At 42.9% G+C, this 21,055-nt stretch overlaps 1 protein-coding gene across 10 annotated transcripts in view; it reads left to right on the top strand.

Moving 5' to 3' along the window:
* The window catches only part of vps8 (VPS8 subunit of CORVET complex), a 280,747-nt gene that overhangs the window by 10,114 nt on the left and 249,578 nt on the right, over nucleotides 1–21,055 (top strand). For 8 of the 10 annotated variants that reach the window (XM_061788865.1, XM_061788864.1, XM_061788862.1 and 5 more), the window contains exons 2-3: nucleotides 12,266–12,334; nucleotides 17,633–17,763. The exons of 1 other annotated variant lie outside the window; for it this stretch is intronic. In XM_061788865.1, coding sequence (XP_061644849.1) covers nucleotides 12,266–12,334; nucleotides 17,633–17,763 — 200 coding nt within the window. The remainder of the gene's footprint in view (nucleotides 1–12,265; nucleotides 12,335–17,632; nucleotides 17,764–21,055) is intronic. One more of the 10 variants, XM_061788861.1, reaches the window with a different exon arrangement.

The raw sequence follows: 21,055 nt of genomic DNA, 5'->3' as shown, positions 1-21,055 counted from the left end.
CCTATCTACACCATGGTAAAATAATTTAAACCCTGCCCCTAAACTTCTAGCCTTACTGCCTTTCCGCCTGGTCTCCTGGACACACAATATATCAACCTTTCTCCTAATCATCATGTCAACCAACTCCCGAGATTTTCCTGTCATAGTCCCAACATTCAAAGTCCCCACATTCAGTTCTAGGCTCTGTGTTTTCCTCTTCTCTTTCTGCCGAAGAACCCGCTTTCCACCTCTTCTTCTTCTTCTTCTTTGACTTCGACCCACAGTAGCTGAATTTCCAACAGCGCCCTGCAGGTTGACGGCACCGGTGGCGGACGTTGTTAACCCGGGCCAAGACCGATCCGGTATGGAACTCTTTGGATGAACGCTCATATTTGTTTGGCAAGGTTTTAAGCCGGATGCCCTTCCTGACGCAACCCTCTGCATTTATCCGGGCTTGGGACCGGCCTACAGTTTGCACTGACTTGTGCCCCCCATAGGGCTGCATTATTTTTCGTCTGGTAATGCCTCTTAATATTAAATTCTTTGAAAACAGCCACAGTCTCTTGGCAAATTAGGCAGACACAGTTGTTTCGTATGTCAGTGAAGAAATCCACTTGTCCTGGACACTGCGGCCCTCGTTGTCAACTTCCCTCTTTTTAGTTTCAGTTGCCATTTTAGAAATGGGCTCAAAACATACCACAGGGGTAAAAGTTCACAATGGGGTCACATGACGAGAGTGTGGCCACAGGTCTCCTGCCACCCTCTGGTGAAATATAAAATGGCTTTTTTTTTTTTTTTTTTTTTTTTTTTTGTATGTCTGTATTGTTTACTGTGCTGGCGGGCCACATATTATTGATTTTATGACATGATGCTTCGGGCCGGAGGAAATTTGGACATGGGCCGGATTTGGCCCATGGCCGGACTTTGGGCATGCCTGCTCTAAAGGTTCAAACAAAAGGTGCTCTGTCCTGAGTTGTTAAACACATCTCGATGTAAATACCATGAAATAAAAGCTGGAATTCTGAACTAAACCCAAATGTCTTCAGTGTACAAGAAAAACAAAGGAGTTGACCTTGCCGTTCCAATACTTTTGGAGGGGACTCTTTTGTTTGAGCATTGTCATCACGATGTACAGGTACGTGTGCGTAATAGTCACATCGCAGTGTCTGCTGCGATGTTGGTGTTCTGGAATATACAGTAAATCAACGGTAATGTTGACCAGCAGGGGGACCTGTTTGGACATGCTAATAGAAATAATGTACACCTGCTGCATTTCTTATTTTGCTCTTCAGAATGAAACTAGGTACGTGGCAGATGCGTGAATGCGTGAGGTACGTTCAGGGACACTGCGTGAATGGGAGTGGATGTGTTCTTTTGTAATAGAGTACACAATTGTAAAAATTCAGAATACTTTCATTCATCTTCCGTTCCGCTTATCCTCACAAGGGTCGTGGGCATGCTGAAGCCTATCCCAACTATCTCCGGGCACGAGGAGAACATGCAAACCCCATACAGGTGGGGCTGGGATTTGAACCCCGGTCCTCAGAACTGTGAGGCAGATGTGCTAACCAGTCATCACTATGCCGAGCAGAATACTTTATAGGTAAAATACTGTATATCACACTGATAATATGGAATTAATTTTGTTTTGTGATATGTAGAGGAGATACATTATTTTGTTAATATAGTTAGCCAGAGCTGAGAGGAAGTTATCAGTCCTTTCACCGTTTCTGTGTGTTTTTGTTTGCACATTAAGGACAAAAGTCCTGTTTTTGTTTTAATTCCACATGAAAAAAAACCAAACAAAAACATTTTTTTAGTGTAGCTGCAGCTGGCTAATAATGTTGACTGAATGGGTGGCAATAATGGGGAAATTAAATGCCAGAATTTTGAGGGTAATTGCCCGTCAGCAACATATTGAAGGGGAAAAAAAAATCTATTAACTAGTACATCTTTGGACTAGTGAACTTAGTTCAACATTTTTAATTATGAACTGAACTAGTTCATTTTCGGAACGATGAACTGAATTTTTAACTAGTTTGCATAGAAAATCAACACTGATCCTGTATTATTTCATATCGCAATATATATCGCAGGCTTAAAAAAATAAATAAAATCAAGTAATTTTTTTCCCCCCCAATATCGTGCAGCCCTACTACAAATAAAAGCCAGTGCCTTTTCGTGGCGTGAAATATATCAAGGGGAGTAACTCACAAATCTGAAAGTCCACTTGAGAAGTTTGCAGTTTGGCAGCAAGGGAAGGACTTTAATCAGTTTTTGTTTACAATAATGGACAGAAGGCTATGTAAGTAAAAAAAAAAATAATGTCTCATCCATCCATCCATCCATTTTCTGAGCTGCTTCTCCTCACTAGGGTCGCGGGCGTGCTGGAGAGTATCCCAGACAAAACAAAATTATTTTTAAAAGCCCATACTACAGCATTTGTCTCATGAATGTTTTTCCTGTGTTGTGATGCGTATAATCTAACCTTAGAATGCATTCTGTGCACCTCAAATTATGTGGACTGTTATACAGTATTACAGTATATATTGTATTTATTGTATCTGTTTGTAAGTTAATAGATTTTTAAAATGGTGTTTTTTGTTACATTTAAATTGTTTTATTTTATTGCATCATACTTTTTTTACCATTTTTCGGGGTCCGAAATTAACACTCGGCATGTGGGAAATGAGAGTACATTTCCCGTTTGGCATGTACATCTCAGAGTGCTGTTTGCTACATGTCGAGTAAATGTTTTTAACCATATGATTGTTTTTTTTAGTCTTCCTTTTGGTGGATCTCTCCTTTATGTCCCAGACAGGCTAATTAAGTTACGGGAATGTGGAGGTACAGTATTTAGCAAGAGACAAGCGTTCATTGTGCACAAATAACTTCCACGATGAAACTCTTGCGGGACGCGAGTCTGAATCAGAATCAGAATCTTCTTTATTTGCCAAGTATGTCCAAAACACACAAGGAATTTGTCTCCGGTAGTTGGAGCCGCTCTAGTACAACAGACAGTCATTTTACAGAACACTTTGGAGACAGAGACATTGACAAAAAACAATTGTGCAAAAAGATGCAGAGTCCTCTAGCACTTGGAGCAGTTCGAATAACTAATATTGCAATAGACCGGTGCAATGACCATTGTGCAAGGGGCGCTGAGACTTCAAGGAGTGTATGCGGTTTAAAGTGACGAGTAGTGCGATAATCTGGGACAATGTTGCTTGTGCAAATGTTACAGATACTCCTCAATCAGTGTGCAAATGGAGCAGATGCTACTCTGGCATGAGTGGCCAGTATATGCAAATAATGCAGCATGGCGAGACAACGACAGTGAGTGCACTAGTTGTACATAATTGGCCCTACAGAAATGTGACAACGAACTCAAGTCAAAAAGAAAATTGCCAGCTTGTTGTAATGGAATTATAGGTTAGGTGTTTAAGAAGTTGATCGCAAGAGGGAAGAAGCTGTTGGAATGTCTACTAGTTCTAGTTTGCATTGATTGGTAGCGCCTACCTGAGAGAAGGAGCTGGAAGAGCTGGTGACCGGGGTGCGGAGGGTCCTAGAGGATTTTGCACGCCCTTGTCTTAGTTCTGGCAGCGTGCAAGTCCTCAATGGTGGGTAGGGGGGTACCGACAATCCTTTCAGCAGTTTTGCAGTCGGAGTTTGTCCTTTTTTGTAGCAGCACCAAACCAGACTGTGATGGAAGAACACAGGACTGATTCGACTACCGCTGTGTAGAACTGTCTCAGCAGCTGCGGTGGCAGGCCGTGCTTTCTCAGAAGCCGCAGGAAGTACATCCTCTGCTGGGCCTTTTTGAAGACGGACTTGATGTTGATCGCCCACTTGAGGTCCTGAGAGACCGTAATTCCCAGGAACTTGAAGGTCTTGACGGTTGACACAAGGCAGCTGGACAGCGTGAGGGGCAGCTGTGGCGAAGGATGCCTCCTGAAGTCCACGATCATCTCTACAGTCTTGAGCGTGTTCAGCTCCAGGTTGTGTCGGCCGCACCGCAACTCCAGCCGCTCCATTTCCTGTCGATATGCAGACTCGTCACCGTCTTTGATGAGGCCGATGACAGTGGTGTCATCTGTAAACTTCAGGAGTTTGACAGCCGGGTGCGTTGCGGTGCGGTCATTCGTGTAGAGAGAGAAGAGCAGCGTAGAGAGGACACAACCTTGGGGTGCCCCAGTGCTGATGTTGCATGTGGATGAGTTGGTCTCCCCGAGCCTGACCTGCTGTGTCCTGCCCGTCAGAAAGCTGTAAATCCACTGGCAGATGGCAGGTGAGACGCTGAGCTGGAGAAGCTTGGATGAAAGGAGTTCAGGGATGATGGTGTTGAACGCTGAGCTGAAGTCCATGAACAGGATCCTCGCGTAGGTCCCTGCACTGTCGAGGTGTTCTAGGATGAAGTGCAGTCCCATGTTGACTGCATCATCCGCCGACCTGTTTGCTTGGTAGGCAAACTGCAGGGGGTCCAGCAGGGGACCTGTGACACTCTTGAGGTGGTCCAGCACGAGACGTTCAAAGGACTTCATGACCACAGATGTCAAAGCGACAGGCCTGTAGTCATTCAGACCCGAGATTGCAGGTTTCTTGGGGACTGGAATGATGGTGGAGCGTTTGAAACAGGATGGAACTTCGCACAGTTCCAGAGATCTATTGAAGATCTGAGTGAAGATTGGAGCGAGCTGGTCCGCGCAGACTTTGAGGCAGGATGGGGACACATGGTCCGGGCCTGCCACTTTGTTAATCTTTTGTTGTTTGAAGATGCGTCTCACATCCTGCTCATGAATGGTTAACGCAGAAGTCAGAGGTGTGATTGTGGTCGCGGGTGCGGCCGGGTGGGTGTGTGGTGTGAAAGTGTCCTTTTCAAATCTGCAGTAGAAGGTATTGAAGTCGTTGGCTAGTGTGCTATTGTTCTCAGGTTGGGGGGATCGTCGCTTGTAATTAGTCAGCGATTGGAATGCATGCCAGACTGATTTAGAGTTGTTTGCGCTAAACTGTTTTTCCAACTTTGCTGCATAGTTTCTTTTTGCAATGTTAATTTCTTCAGTCAGCTGGTTTCTAGCTCGATTATACAGGGCCCTGTCCCCGCTCTGATATGCGTCCTCCTTAGCTTGCTGAAGCTGCTTAAGTTTTGCAGTGAACCACGGCTTGTTGTTGTTGAATGTGCGAAAAGATTTTGTTGGTACACAAACCTCTTCACAGAAACTGACATAGGATGTGACAGTGTCCGTATATTCATCCAGGCTGCCAGCTGAATTTTCAAAGACACTCCAGTCTGTGCAGTCTAAACAGCTTTGAAGTTCCATCTTGGCTTCATTTGTCCACTTTTTCACTGTTTTCACTGTAGGCTTTGCGCATTTAAGTTCTTGCCTGTACGTCGGTATTAAGTGAATTAAGCAGTGATCAGACGAGCCCAGGGCTGCACGAGGAATAGCACGGTATGCGTTTTTTACCGTAGTGTAGCAGTGGTCTAAAGTATTATTTTCCCTGGTAGGACAGTCGATGTGCTGCTTGTATTTAGGGAGTTCGTGGTTGAGTTTAGCTTTGTTAAAGTCCCCGAGAATAATGAGGGGTGAGTCCGGGTGTTTTTTTTTCAATTTCGTTGACTTGTTCGGCGAGCGTTAGCTTGAGGCGGGATGCAGGCTGCAGTCAGGATGAATGATGCGAACTCACGTGGCGAATAGAATGGTTTACAGTTTAAAAATAGCGACTCCAAATGCGGGCTGCAGTGTGTGCTGAGCACCGTGACGTCCGTACACCATTTTTCGTTGATATAGAGGCATATCCAGCCGCACTTTGTTTTCCCTAATGATTCCATGTCGCTGTCCGCTCGATGAATGTGGAAACCGGGAATCATAACGGCGCCATCGGGTACAGCGTCGCAAAGCCAGGTCTCCGTGAAGCACATGCCCGCGGAACGTCCGAAGTCTTTACTGGTCTTTAACAGAAGATGAAGCTCGTCCATTTTGTTGGGTAGGGAGCGTACATTCGCGAGGTGGATCGACGGGAACGGCAATCTGTGTCCTCTCTTGCGGAGTTTCACCTGAATGCCGGCTCGTTTCCCTCTGTGGCGCCACTTCAGTCTCCATGCGCCGAAAACCGCGGACGCCGCTCCGGTGAGTAACTCGGGGAAAAAACTGAACGGATTTGCGAAAGTTGGTGACAGAAAGTCCGGAGTAGCCTCCTTGATGGTTAGCAGGTCTCCCCTTGTGTAAGTGAGTCGTGCAAGGTCTCCAAAGACGGACGAAAAACACAAAAACAATACTAGAGAGCGCGTTACCGAGGCGAAACACACTGGTAGGCGCCATCTTGATCAATTGAGACATTGAAGGGCACGACATCTAGCAGACGCAGTGATATGCACCAATCAGACCCAGTCGTCCACTGCGTTGCCCCTAATCAGAGCCACTGTTTCCATATTTAAAATCGGGAAGATGAGCGATCCAATCAGGGAGTATGACCCCACTGAGGCTGTAATTCTGTGGCACAGGGCAACAGGAGCAAGAGCCAAACTTCATGGACTGTATGAAAGCGATTGGTGTTGTTAGGCCTGTTTTAGGGGGCCCTAAAATGAGCCGCTTCTCCTCACTAGGGTCGCGGGTGTGCTGGAGCCTATGCCAGCTAACATCGGGCAGGAGGCGGGGTACACCCTGAACTGGTTGCCAGCCAATCGCAGGGCACATACAAACAAACAACCATTCACACGTACGGGCAATTTAGAATCGTCAATTAACCTAGCATGCATGTTTTTGGGATGTGGGAGGAAACCGGAGTGCCCGGAGAAAACCCACGCAGGCACGGGGAGAACATGCAAACTCCACACAGGCGGGGCCGGAGATTGAACCAGTTATGTCATTAGCGTCTATATTGACCAGTTATTAATTAAATGTTAGGTGTTTGTAAAATGTTATACAGCAGATGAAGTAAGTATTTACCGTAATTTCTCGTGTATAATGCGCATTTCCCCCCCCCCCCCCCCCAAAATTGTCAAAAGTCAATAGTGCGCATTATACATAGGCATAGGGGAAAATGAGAGAGCTTTCACATTTTATAAATGCATGCCCCCATGTCGAGGTTATGAAAAAGCTGTACACTTTCATTGCAATGTCACCGCCACCTAGAGGTTATGAGAAAGGTGTAGCCTACACTTTCATTCAATATGACAGGGGTACGTATGGCTGCATATACTGTATGTACAGTTGTGCTCATAAGTTTACATACCCTGGTAGAATTTGTGAAATATTTTTTTTTTTTTTTAAATATGACTGAACAACAACCATCATTCCTTTCTTTATGGTTATTTTTTGTTTAATGATAATGCATTTCTGAAATGCTTGACAGTTTAATTTGAATACCAGTTTAAAAAAAAAAAAAAAAAAAAAAAAAATTGTTTCATCTTGCCCTTCATGTTTTCTTTAAAGAATTGTACCCATCTTACAAATTTTGCCTTGCTAATCAAACATCTGAGCTGTGTGTTTTCTCATTTACTAAATAAAAGTAAGGCTGTGAATTTCAAAATAAGAGCAAGTAAATAAAAAAAAAAAAAGAATTACATGTTCAAATAAAGTGCTTAACTTCAGGATAATTCTTTGAAAAATACTTCGTTTGGGTAGAAGCAATCTCATGCATTGTAAAAAGGCATTATACATAGGTAGAAGGGTTTTCCAGAATTTTGAGGTCAACTTTGGGGGTGCGCATTATACATGGGTGCACTTTATTGGACCTCAGGAAAGCTTTCGATACAGTAAATCACTCTGTTCTTCTTACCAAGCTCTCAAAATTTAACTTCTCTCGCAAAGCTGTGAGCTGGATTGAATCATATCTGCATGACCGAACACAATCTGTATCAGTTAACAACTGCAGATCTGAGTCTCTTAGGCTAACCTCTGGAGTCCCTCAGGGATCAATATTGGGCCCCCTTTTATTTAGTCTTTATATCAACGATTTGCCCACTGTTTGCTCTGAAGCAGAGTGCGTAATGTATGCAGACGACACAGTTTTCTTTGTTCATGGTCGCTCCAAAGATACTGTTGCTGCTAAACTCACTAATACAATGTCCTGTGTCACAACTTGGTTGCAGTAGTGCTGTCTACAGCTAAACGTTTCTAAAACTGTAGGCATGTATTTCACTAAAACAAATAGAGTATCACCTGACCCCGACATACTTGTTAATGGAGAAAAAATGCAAATTGTCAGCCAATACAAATATCTTGGGTTAATAATAGATTCACAGCTTTCCTTTAAAGCCCATATTGACAAATTGTGTAAAAATATCAAATTAAACCTCGCAAATTTTCGTGCAATTCGGAATGAAATGTCAACTGAAGCTGCAAAAATTTACCTGCATTCGATGATTCTTAGTCACTTTAACTATTGCATAACCAGTTGGTCCCAGGCTGGTCAGAATGCAAAAAAAACATTGGAAGTTTTGTACAAACAATTAAAGTGATGGATAAAAAACCAAGGCACTACCATCACTGTGCAATTTAAAAAAAATAGTCTTTTAAACTGGGACAGTCTTCACATATTTGCAGATTTAAATTTGATTTATAAAGTACTGCATGATTTGGCCCCAGCTCCTCTGGCTGAGTTCATCAGCCAAAGAAACAGCTCTGAGCGTGTCACTCGAGGCTCTGTCAGAGGTGACTGTCTCATTCCTCTGCGCAGGAGCACTTTCAGTAAGTCAGCCTGGTCAGTGAGGAGCGCTGGTGAGTGGAACTCAGTACCTGAGGAGGTTAAACTGCTTACAACATACAAGGCCTTCACAAAAAAACTGAAAATGTGGCTAGTTAACACCTATAGCTGCCAACACTAAAAGACAAGTATGTTATGTTGTCTTTTTGTTATGATAAAAAAAAATATGGTTTTATTCTCTCTTAATAGTATAGTTTGATTATGTATCCTGTATTATATTGTCTTGTAGATGTATTTTACTGCTTTTTTACATCATGGCCAGGGGACTACAGATGAAAACTAGCCTTCTGGCTAATTCTGGCTTTTTTAACCATGTGTACTTCATGTGTTTTATGAAATTGCATTGTCCCCTTTCAAAAATAAACTGATTATACACGAGAAATTACGGTATTAGTAGTTTATGTGCGGAGAGCAATCAAAATAAATGCATTGCTGCAGATAGTCTTTGTTGGGTTCAGCTTTGTCACCTAGAAGGCCTAGTGTGGAGCTGGCCTGTGAAGCAAGCTGATGTTGTTGTGGTCAGTTAGCTTATTGAGGATGTCTTTCATATTCACCTCTTCCAACTCCGCATTCATCACACAAAGATAAACCAAGGACAAAAGGAATAAAAAGTCAATGACCTGACCTGAATCTGATTGAGCAAGCATTTCACTTGCTGAAAACAAAACTGAAGGGAAAATCCCCCAATAATAAGTATAGGCCTAACAGCGCATCACCAGTGATGAAATCCAGCGTTTGGTGATGTCTATGCATTCCAGACTTCAGGCTGTAATTGACTGCGACGAATTTCAACCAAGTGTTAAAATGTGAAAGTTTGATTGATGATTGTTAATTTCATCCCATCAATTTTGGTCCCTTCAGAGGCACATATACAAACTTGTAATTCCTATATCGTTCACTTGATTTGGACACTTCTGATGGTTATTGTGCATTCGAAAGGGTGTCAGTTCACTTGCATATGTCCACAGACGCACACCCTTGGGATTTATTTCGCAGGGTGTGGGGCCACTCACTCATTGCGACAAATAACTTTTACAAATGCGAATTTCTTGGGTATCCCCTCACTTACACTCTCATCCTATAGATGTTTATCATACACAAAGCCACTCCCACCACACTTCAATTGCACTGCCAACCATCATTCATTCCTTCATGGTTATGTTTTTTTTAATGATAATGCTTTTCTGAAATGCTTGACAGTTTAATTTGAATCCCATTAAAATAAAAAAGGTTTCGCCTAGCCCTTAATATTTTCTTTAAAGAATTGTACCCATCTTACAAATACTGCCTGGCTAATCAAACATATGAGCACAACTGTGTGTTTTCTCATTTACTAAATAAAAGTAAGGCTGTGAATTTCAAAATAAGAGCAAGTAAATAAAAAAAGTATTACATGTTCAAATAAAGTGCTTAACTTCAGAATAATTCTTGATCATATCGGTAGAACCAAAATCATGCATTGTAAAAATGCATTATACATGGGTAGAAGGGTTTTCCAGAATTTTGAGGTCGACTTTGGGGGTGCGCATTATACATGAGAAATTACGGAAACACGTCACCATTTTATTCACAAAATACATTTTCAAAGGTGCTATTGACATGGAGATTTCACCAGATGTTGAGAACAACCAAAGTAATACATATACACAAAAAAGTAGAACAAATAAGATCAGAAATTAAGTTGTGTAATAATTTGAAATGACACAGGGAAAAAGTATTGAACATGTGAAGAAAGGGAAGTGCAAAAAGGCATGGAAAGCCAAGAAAATGCCTAAAATCTATCAATAATCAAACAGCAATCCAGCTCCTCGTCAGTGCAAATGAATATCAGCTGGTTCAGTCCTAATTGATGGCCTACAAAAAGGTCTCATTGTCAAGGTGTGAGTCAAAACACATCTCATGATGGGTAAGAGCAGAGAGCTGTCTCGAGACCATCGTAAACCAATTTTTGCAAAACATAACGATGTCATTGGTTACAGGCGCATATCTAAGTTTATGAATGTTCCAGTGAGTATGGTTGCGGCCATAATACGTAAGAGGAAAGCCAATCATGCCACCATAAATTTGCCACGATCAGGTGCTCCTCACAAGATATATGACAGAGGAGTGCAAAGAATAATCAGAAGAGTTGTCCAAGAACCAAGGACCACCTGTGGTGAGCTTCAAAAAGACCTGGAATTAGCAGGTACTGTTGTCACAAGGAAAACAGTGAGTAATGTATTCCGCCACCATGGCCTGTTTGCACGTTCACCACACAAGACCCCATTGCTGGAAAAAAAAAGCATGTCAAAGCTCATTTGAAGTTTTCTGCACAACAAGCCAGTTAAATACTGGGAGAATATAGTCTGGTCTAATGAGAGCAAAACTGAACTGTTTGGATGCAACAATGCATACCAAGTTTGGAGGAGAAATGGCACTGCACATCACCCTAAAAACACCATACCAACAGTGAAGTTGGGAGGTGGGAACATGGTAGTGTGGGGCTGCTTTTCAGCAAATGGTAGTGGTAAAATTGACATTATTGAAGGAAGGATGAATTGGCAAATGTACCAAGACATTCTTGACAAAAATCTTCTGCCATCTACGAGGATGATGAAAATGGATAATGATCCAAAACACACTGCCAAGGAAACTTTCAATTGGTTTCCCCCCCAAAAAAATATAAAGCTGCTAGAAAGGCCCAGCCAATCACCTGACTTGAATCCAATTGAAAATCTATGGAAAGAACTGAAACTCAAGGTCCATAAAAGAAGCCCACGGAACCTTCAAGATTTGAAGACTGCTTGTGTGGAGGAATGGGCCAAAATCACACCAGCGTGCGACTAGTTTCTCTATACAGGAGGCGTCTCGAAGCTGTCATTGCAAACAAAGGCTTAAATACATAGAAGTTGGCGTGTTCAATACTTTTCCCCTGTGTTATTTCACATTATCACACAATTTACGACTTGTTCTAATTTCTTTGTATGTATGGGTTACTTGGGTTGTTCCCAACATCTAGTGAAATTTTAATGTCAATAGCACCTTTGGAAATATATGCAGTGAGAAAAATGCTGACGTGTTAAATACTTATTTCAGCTGCTGTATTTTGTAATACCGAAATGGAGAAATAATATGGGTAAAATGATTTAATATTTTGGCTGGTAACAAAATATGGTTGGTGAACAGTGGATTTTTTCTTTTCTTCACCTGAGTGAGTCAAAAAGTTAACACACATGCACAGTCACGCGCGCACGCACCCCCCCGCCCCCACACACACTATAAAAAAATAAAATAAAATGGATAAAACCGAAACTAAAACGAAGCATTTTTGAAAAAATAAAATAATATAAATCAAAAATTATTATCAAACTATTATAACCCAGGCTATTTACAGTGGATTCTTATCAGCATGGCACACGTTGACTTAAAGTTATATTATTGCATCAATTATATAATTTTATGCCCACCTTAGGAAAAAAACAGGAGTTTGAATGATTATAAACACATCACACATGGAGCATGCACTTTGGGTGAAAACAGGTACGAAAATGTCTATGTACTGTAACACTGTCTCTCTCACCATCCCATGTTATTTTCTTAGATTGACGATAAGGAATTCGACATTCCCCAAGTATACACACCTCCCACCTTGGAGAGCATCCTTAATGAGGTGAAGTATTAAATTTAAATCTTGCAGTGGTAATGTGCTTAATGAGGGAGAGACTGCCATAAAAAGATGCCAACCTTCTCACCTCCATCACCATTACAAAGCACCACACCACTCGGGGGGGCACTGACACACTGGGTAGGGCCAATGACTACCAGTCGGGGACCTGGTAGTCATAGTAACAGGGAGGGGAGATGGGTTCTCACTTAGCTTCATGACACTCTCCCGCCCTCAGGCTGGGCGGGGACTGGCTGCATTGTGGGCCCTGCAGGTCGGGGGGTGTCTGGCTCTCCTGGGGGTGGCTTTGGGTCCCTGCGGCCTCCGCCGGATGGCCGGTTGTGGGGGCGCCTCGGTGGGGCCGGTGGACCGCCCTGTGTCCGCCTGTGTGGGGCGTGTCCCGTCCACCGTGCTGCTCTTGGGTGGACCCTTGGGCCCAATCACGCCTCTCGATTGATTGGGTGGGGTCCTCAGCCTCCATGGTGCAGGCACAGCAATTAGAGGACACTTCTGTCAGTCTTTGTGTATGCAAAACGGTGTCAATTCACTTTCATGTGTCCACAGGGACACACCACTGGGACTATTTTGCTTGGTGTGGGGGCCACTCACTTATTGCGACAAATAATTTATTTATAATTTATGAATCGATCCCACCACACTTCAGTTGTACAGCCGGGTTCCCCTTTTCCTGCATGCTTCTTCTACTGTCCTTGTCCTGTTCTGTCTTGTCCTGTCCTTCCCTCACAGGGTGTATTTAGCACTACAGCCGCATGCAACAATCATATCTAATGCTTCATTGTTGTAGATATGTAATGATTTACTTTTCTCGTCCTGTTTACAATTCGTGCTTTGTCTTTTGTTTTCGTTTCTCTCTCCCCTCGAGAAACTTAGTTCTGTTCGACTGATCGATTCTGATTCTCAATAAACATCAATTATAATACTAAGAAACCACACCGGAAGCTTAAAGACTCCACTGTGACACAGTAAAACTGTTCCGGGAGATCCTCCATTCTGCTTGACCTAACAGCCAAACAGGACAAAAAAAAAAAAAAGACAAACATACCCCACTGTGGGGGACAGGGCCTTTTCCACTGCCACTCCAACCCTGTGGAACCTCCCGATACTATGACATGTGGAACTGACACTCACCTCATGTAAAAGTAAATTCACACCTGTTTAAGATCACCTACAACATCTGACCATCCTCCCATTTGCCCCTCCATGCCCGTGTACTGTTAGCATTAACTGTATTTTGCCTCTTTATTTGGCTGCACATACTGTATATTGCAGAATGGATCTTTGAGTATTAAGAATACAGTGACTAAAATAAATATTTAACACGTCACAATTTTTCTCAATCAATATATTTCCAAAGGTGCTATTGACATGAAAATTTCACCAGATGTTGGGAACAACCCAAATAATCCATACATACAAAGAAAATAGAACAAATAAGATCAGAAATTAAGTTATGTTTAATGATGTGAAATGACACAGGGAAAAAGTATTGAAAACGCCAACTGGTATTTATTTAATACTTTGTACACAACCCTTTGTTTGCAATGACAGCCTCAAGACGCCTCCTGTATGGAGAAACTCGTCTCATGCATTGCTCTGGTATGATTTCGGCCCATTTCTCCACACAAGCAGTCTTCAAATCTTGAAGGTTCCATGGGCTTCTGTTATGGACCTTGAGATTCAGTTCTTTCCATAGATTTTAGATTGGATTCAAGTCTGGTGCTTGGCTGGGCCATTCTAGCAGCTTTATTTGTTATTTTTGAAACCAATTGAGTTTCATTGCCAGTATGTTTTGGATCATTATACTGCTGAAATATCCACCCTCGTTTCATTTTCATCATCCTTGTAGATGGCAGCAGATTTTTGTCAAGAATGTCTGTAGATTAGCCCATTCATCCTTCCTTCAGTAATGTGAAGTTTACCAGTACCATTTGCTAGAAAGCAGACCCACACCATCATGTTCCCACCTCCGAACTTCAATGTTGGTTTGGTATTTTATGGTGAAGTGGAGTGGCATTTCTCCTCCAAACATGGTGTGCATTATAGCATCCAAAGAGTTACATTTTGCTCTCATCAGACCAGACTATATTCTCCCACTATTTATCTGGCTAGTCCAAACTTTAAACGAGCTTTGACATGTTTTTTTCCCCCAGCAATGGGGTCTTGCGTGATGAGCGTTTATACAAGCCATGGCGGCAGAGTGCATTACTGTAACCCTTGTGCAACAGTACTTGCTAACTAAGTCTTTTTTTAAGATCTCCACAGGTAATCCTTGGCTCTTGGACAACTCTTCTGATTATTCTTTGCACTCCTCTGTCCTAAATCTTGCGAGGAGCACCTGATCGAGGCAAATTTATGGTTGTATGATTGGCTTTCCACTACCGTATTATGGCCCCAACCGTGCTCACTGGAACATTCAGAACCTTAGATATGCGCCTGTAACCAATGCCATCGTTATATTTTGCAACAATTAGTTTGCAATGGTCTTGAGACAGCTCTTTGCTCTTACCAATCATGAGATGTGTCTTGACTCACACCTTGGCAATGAGACCTTTTTGTAGGCCATCAATTAGGACTGAACCAATTGATATTCATTTGCACTGAAAAGAGGCTGGATTGCTGTTTGATTATTGCTAGATTTTAGATGTTGTCTTGGCTTTCCCTACCTTTTTGCACTTCCCTTCATGTGTTCAATACGTTTTCCCTGTCGTTTCACATTATTACACACAACTTAATTTCTGATCTTATTTGTTCTACTTTCTTTATATGTATGGGTTACTTGGGTTGTTCCCAACGTCTAGTGAAAATTTCATGTCAATAGCACCTTTGGAAATATGCTGTACTTGGTGAGAAAAATGATGACGTGTTCAATACTTATTTCTGCTGCTGTACATAAATTTAAAAATGTAATCTACAAAGTGCTGTACCATTCAGACTTATTGTATTCTAATAATAATAATATCCGTTGTGGTGAAGAAGGAGCTAAGCTGAAAGGCGAAGCTCTCAATTTACCGGTCGATCTACGTTCCTCCCCTCACCTATGGTCACGAGCTGTGGGCCCCGAATACAAGCGGCCGAAATGAGTTTCCTCCGCAGGGTGTCCGGGCTCTCCCTTAGAGAGAGGGTGAGAAGCTCGGTCATCTGCGAGGGGCTCAGAGTAGAGCCGCTGTTCCTCCACATTGAGAGGAGCCAGATGAGGTGGCTCGGGCATCTGATTAGGATGCCTCCTGGACGCCAACCTGGTGAGATGTTCCTGGCATGTCCCACCGGGAGAAAACCCCGGGCACGGCCTGGGACACGCTGGAGAGACAATGTCTCCCGGCTGGCCCGGGAACGCCTCGGGATCCCCGCGGAAGAGCTGGATGAAGTGGCGAGGGAGAGGGAAGTCTGGGCTTCCCTGCTAAAGCTACTGCCCCCGTGACCCGACCTCAGATAAGCGGAAGAAAATGGATGGATGGATGGATAAAATATATTTAAAGAACTGTGCATCTCATACCAGTGTCGTGTATATTAGTTGAATACAAATGTAATTAATTTAGGAGAAAAGAATAATATGGAAGCGACACCTGCTTTACTTCCGGTTTACCATAATTTTAAATGACAGCGTTATACATAAAGCTATTTTATCTAGAAATGGGAAACGCGTCACTTTTTAGATATCTAAAACTTCAGGACAAAGTGACAACAAACCTTATATCCTCGGTCTCGTAATTTGAAGGTTGCTACATGAATTAGATAAGAGTTCTAGACAACCAGAGGTTTTTTTCCTCGAACCCAAACGCACACAACAATGCAGGTAGTGAATTTTATGGAAGATTTAATGATCTAATATGGAGAATCTACAGGGAAGCAATACAGAAAAACACAAAACAAAGTACAGACAAACATTGGCATAGGAAACTGACTTCTGATGTGAGGGTGGAATGAGCGTGTAGTGACAATGCATATAGCTGGGGATTCCAGTTCTCGTTAATTTGAACCCAAATATGCACTAATCTTTATTTTTAGGAGACCGTAATGTTGGATTTACATGTCTTGAACATGATTGAGGCAGGCAGATCGAGCTTCCGGGTGTTCGGCCGTCCCGGTTCGCATGGGGAACGAGGAAGAAAAAGAAAAGGAGCACAAAAAGTTCCCAGGCAGGACGGCCGGAGCCCGGGTGTCTCTGCTCACAAGACGTTTGGAGCGGGCGTGTGCTGCCCGCTTCCGTCCCCACGGAGTGTGCCCAGGCCCCCGAAAAGGGTAGCTCGGAGCGCTGGCAGGATGCCCTGCAGCGGTGAAGGGTCCGATGTGTCCTCGTCACCTCGTGGTGAGGTGGGGCATGCTGGCTGGGCCAGTCTTTGGCAAGAGCTCAAGCCTGTGGGTAGCGCCGGCCTTTTTAACACCCCTTCCTTTCCCACCACCTTCAAGACCAAAAGGGAAACTTCCTCTGAGTGTTCCATTTTCCATTTTAGGATTATTTCGTGGTTTAAACCCAGTGGAATAAAATATTAATTATTGGATTTAAGATAACGAGACCGTTTTCCCACTTTGCATTTTCACACGCCCATCCTCTTTAATCCCTGTGACGAATGTTTCAATTGTATATGTTTGTTGAGAACACTGTAATATTTGCAATGTGGCATTTGTGTGGTGTGGAGTGAAACATTTAATCCGGTTCAGTTGACAACAGATTTGACATCAGACATTCAAGTTTACAGAAATACAGTCACTAATGGCATTCATGTAAAGTTCTTAAAATATTAGATCCCAGTGAAGTCCAGTGAGGACTGTGATCAGTTAATACAGGTTTCTTTCCGCCGCCTGTGGGTGTCGCTTGTACCCATTGTCCCAGCCCGGCTGGAAGGTGTCGTGGCACGCAGCAGGGAGGAGACGTCTTTGTTGGTGAGGCTCTCCAGGCTGGCTGAGGGTGGAAGTTAATTAATTTTGCGTTCCGGTGCAAAAGGTGTCTTTTTTTTCTCTGGTTTGATGCTCCTGGCGCTGGTAATTCACTTAGCGTTTGCATTCGAAACCAGATGTATATGTCTCACTTTGATGCTCATGGCTTGTAATTCACTTACCGTCTGTGTGTGAAGTTGAATCTCGCAACTCTGTAGTCGTCTACCTCGGTGGGGAGAGCGGCGGTAGCCTGAGACTGGGGTGCTGGGTGTCATCTTTTAATGGCGTGTCCGTTACACCAGTTAGCTGTGTACTGTTGCAAATGTTTGCATTTATTCACACATTTAATAGAAATGCAACCATTTCTTTTGACTTATTTTTTTATTTATTTTTCCTGTGCGATTGCAGCTGGAGGATGAGGAGGAACCGTTTGTGCTGGAAGATACCTGTGTGCTGAACACAGAAAATATTGATGCTCATTCCTGTGACACTGCTTCTCTTGCCAGCTCTGACAGTGGAGACCCAGCTCACTTTAAACGGCACGAACACACACACACACACACACACACACACACACACACACACACATTTGCACCCACGTGCGTACACACAAACATGCACGCACACACACAATGTACTACACTGTAGCAAATTGTTCTGTTAAATAAAAGTAAAATACTGGCTGCGATGTTGCCAGTTTCTTACTGTTTTTTACAATTCACTATAGTTTAGTACTTGGCAGTATCTTACTGTTTTCTAAAATGTCATTACTCAAATGTACATACTTTGTATAAAAAGTGCTTTAGTGCTGTATAAATTCAAAGTATACATGCAGGGTAGGCAGTATTTTCCCCCAGCATCAATGTAATTTCCCCCAAATGCCAAATACTGTACAAAATATGCAGTCATTTGTGTAAATAGAGCATTTTACTCGGTGAAACGGAGTTATGAAGTACTGTCTTTATTGTAACACTTTCAGCATGATTTAAAATGACTTTTTGAATGAATTAAATTAAATTAAAATTATTTTTGTACAACCCCAATTCAAGTTGCGACGTTGTCCATCCATCCATTTTCTGAGCCGCCTCTCCTCACTAGTGTCGCAAACGGGCTGGAGCCTATCCCAGCTATCATCGGGCAGGAGATGGGGTACAGCCTGAACTGGTTGCCAGCCAATCGCAGGGCACATACAAACAAACAACCATTTGCAGTCACATTCACACCTAGGGGCAATTTAGAGTTGTCAATTAACCTATCATGCATGCTTTTGGGATGTGGGAGGAAACCGGAGTGCCCGGAGAAAACCCACGCAAGCACGGGGAGAACATGCAAACTCCACACAGGTGGGGCCGGGGATTGAACCCAATTGAGGCAGACGCTCTAACCAGTCGGTCACCGTGCCGCCTTCAGAAAACCAAGGCCAGTAAATACAGTTCAGTGCTACATCCGTAAGTGCAACTTAAAACTCGACTATGCAAAGCAAAAGCCATTTATCAACAACACCCAGAAACGCCGCCGACTTCTCTGGGCTCGAGCTCATCTAAGATGGACTGATGCAAAGTGGAAAAGTGTTCTGTGGTACGACGAGTCCACATTTCAAATTGTTTTGGGAAATTGTGGATGTCGTGTCCTCTGGGCCAAAGAGGAAAAGAACCATCTGGACTGTTATGGACGCGAAGTTCAAAAGCCCGCATCTGTGATGGTATGGGGCGGTGTTAGTGAAAATGGCATGGGTAACTTACACATCTGTAAAGGCACCATTAATGCTGAAAGGCATATACAGGTTTTGGAGAACATATGCTGCCAACCAAGCAACTTCTTTTTTTTATTGACACCCCTGCTTATTTCAGGAAGACAATGCCAAACCACATTCTGCACGTTACAACAGCGTGGCTTCGTAGTAAAACAGTGCGGGTACTAGACTGGCATGCCTGCAGTCCAGACCGGTCTCCCATTGAGAGAGCGAGGGAAAAGCTCCTTCCTCTACAGCAAACAAACCAGCAAAGGAACCAGCAAACTATGCATCCAACAACAAAAAACAACAACAAAAAAAGGACGATCGTCTCCAGCAAATGCTTTATCCACAGCAGCCCCAACAAAACCAATATCTTCAGCAAAGGACTCAGCTGCAGCATCACTCTCTTCACTTCCACCACAGCCCCAACCACAGGATTGGGCCACAACTGTTACATCTACACCCTCCAAAGTCTCTTCACTATTGTCTTCACCTCCAACAGCCTTCCATGCATCTGGAAAGTTTGACTCAATTGGGGAGTAAAGTACTCTCCCTCACTCCAGTAAGGCAGTTTCTAAAGAAGTACCCATCCCTCCTCCACCTCGGTTTGTTTCACCAACCAAGGCCTCCCGAGTTCAGCCCCCACCGTCTCTAACAGCGACACTGCTGTGACTGTGTCGGATGCTAACGTCCTCTGCGTTGCTACCATTCATAGTAAGACCTATATCAACCGGAGGTCCAGTGACAGAGCATACTATCATATTACTACTGTCAAACCACGCAGATTAGATAATGTAAAACGGCGACAGTCAGACTGTCCGATCGGATCCCTATATCTTGTAAGAAGATAGAGTCCAGTGAAGCTCAACCAAATCTCAATTCTTTTTTTATGGACGCCCCTGCTTATTTCAGCAAGATAATGCCAAACCACATTCTGCACGTGTTACAACAGCGTGGCTTCGTAATAAAAGAGTGCGGGTACTAGACTTGCATGCCTGCAGTCCAGACCTGTCTACCATTGAAAATATGTGGCGCATTATGAAGCGTAAAATACGACAACGAACAGCTGAAGCTGTACATCAAGCAAGAACGGGAAAGAATTCCACCTGCAAAGCTTCAACAATTAGTGTCCTCAGTTCCCAAACGTTTATTGAATGTTGTTAAAAGAAAAGGTGATGTAACACAGTGGTAAACATAAACCATGTCCCACCTTCTTTGGAACATTGTATTCTGTTTTTATTTAACACAACATCCCAACTTCATTGGAATTGGGGTTGTATATACTGAAAGTGTTAATTTAACATGTAGCCATTAAATCACCATATAGAGACTCAGAAAATATCAATTATGTTTCTGGAAAATGTATTAAAATGGCTCCAATGATGTTCTTTCAGAAAACAGTAAATCACTTGTCTTGCAAGAGTCTCTCTTCTACACAATAACTTTCAAAGGCAAAACAGAATATACAGTATATGACAGCATGCCTGAGCCTATCCTAGGACAAATGAACATAATCCTTTCTTTGTTGTATTTTTACACTACAAACAGAGCTGCCAGGTCTGTCTCAAATGTTGGGTGGATGCCAGTGCACAGGACACTGATCATTAATTGCCCAACAATCAAGCATTCTGTTCCACCTGAAGAGTAAAATAAACCAATTTCAGTTTTATTAGTATGTAATAATATTGCGATATCAGGGTTTATATGGCTGGTTATCATGGTTATGTCATGAATATACAACTATATCCCCATATTTCAGGCGTGTAAAAATTCATAGGACTACTCTGAATTAAATTTTCAAGTGTGTCTTGCTTGCCCGACTTCCAAAGCATATTTCATTAATTTGCCGCATTTAAATTCCATGCTTATAGAGATCATAAAGTAGGCCAAAATGTTGGGTCAAAATTACTGAATTTGGTGCTACTGAGCTAGCATGCCATGTTGTTCTCCATGTGGTGACTACAGTACATGCTGTGTACAGAGCTAGTTTGTAGGTATTTTGTTTGCAAAGGTTGTCCCTAAAGCTAAAGGATGAGCTAAAACCTTTTTCAATTTGTATTGGCAGTTTTTATCATTGTACTTAGCTCTGTAAACTA

Source organism: Phyllopteryx taeniolatus, chromosome 11 (assembly GCF_024500385.1).
Source record: "Phyllopteryx taeniolatus isolate TA_2022b chromosome 11, UOR_Ptae_1.2, whole genome shotgun sequence".
NCBI lineage: Eukaryota > Metazoa > Chordata > Actinopteri > Syngnathiformes > Syngnathidae > Phyllopteryx > Phyllopteryx taeniolatus.
Note: the sequence above shows the minus strand (reverse complement) of the source record. Positions and strands in the feature narration are given on the sequence as shown.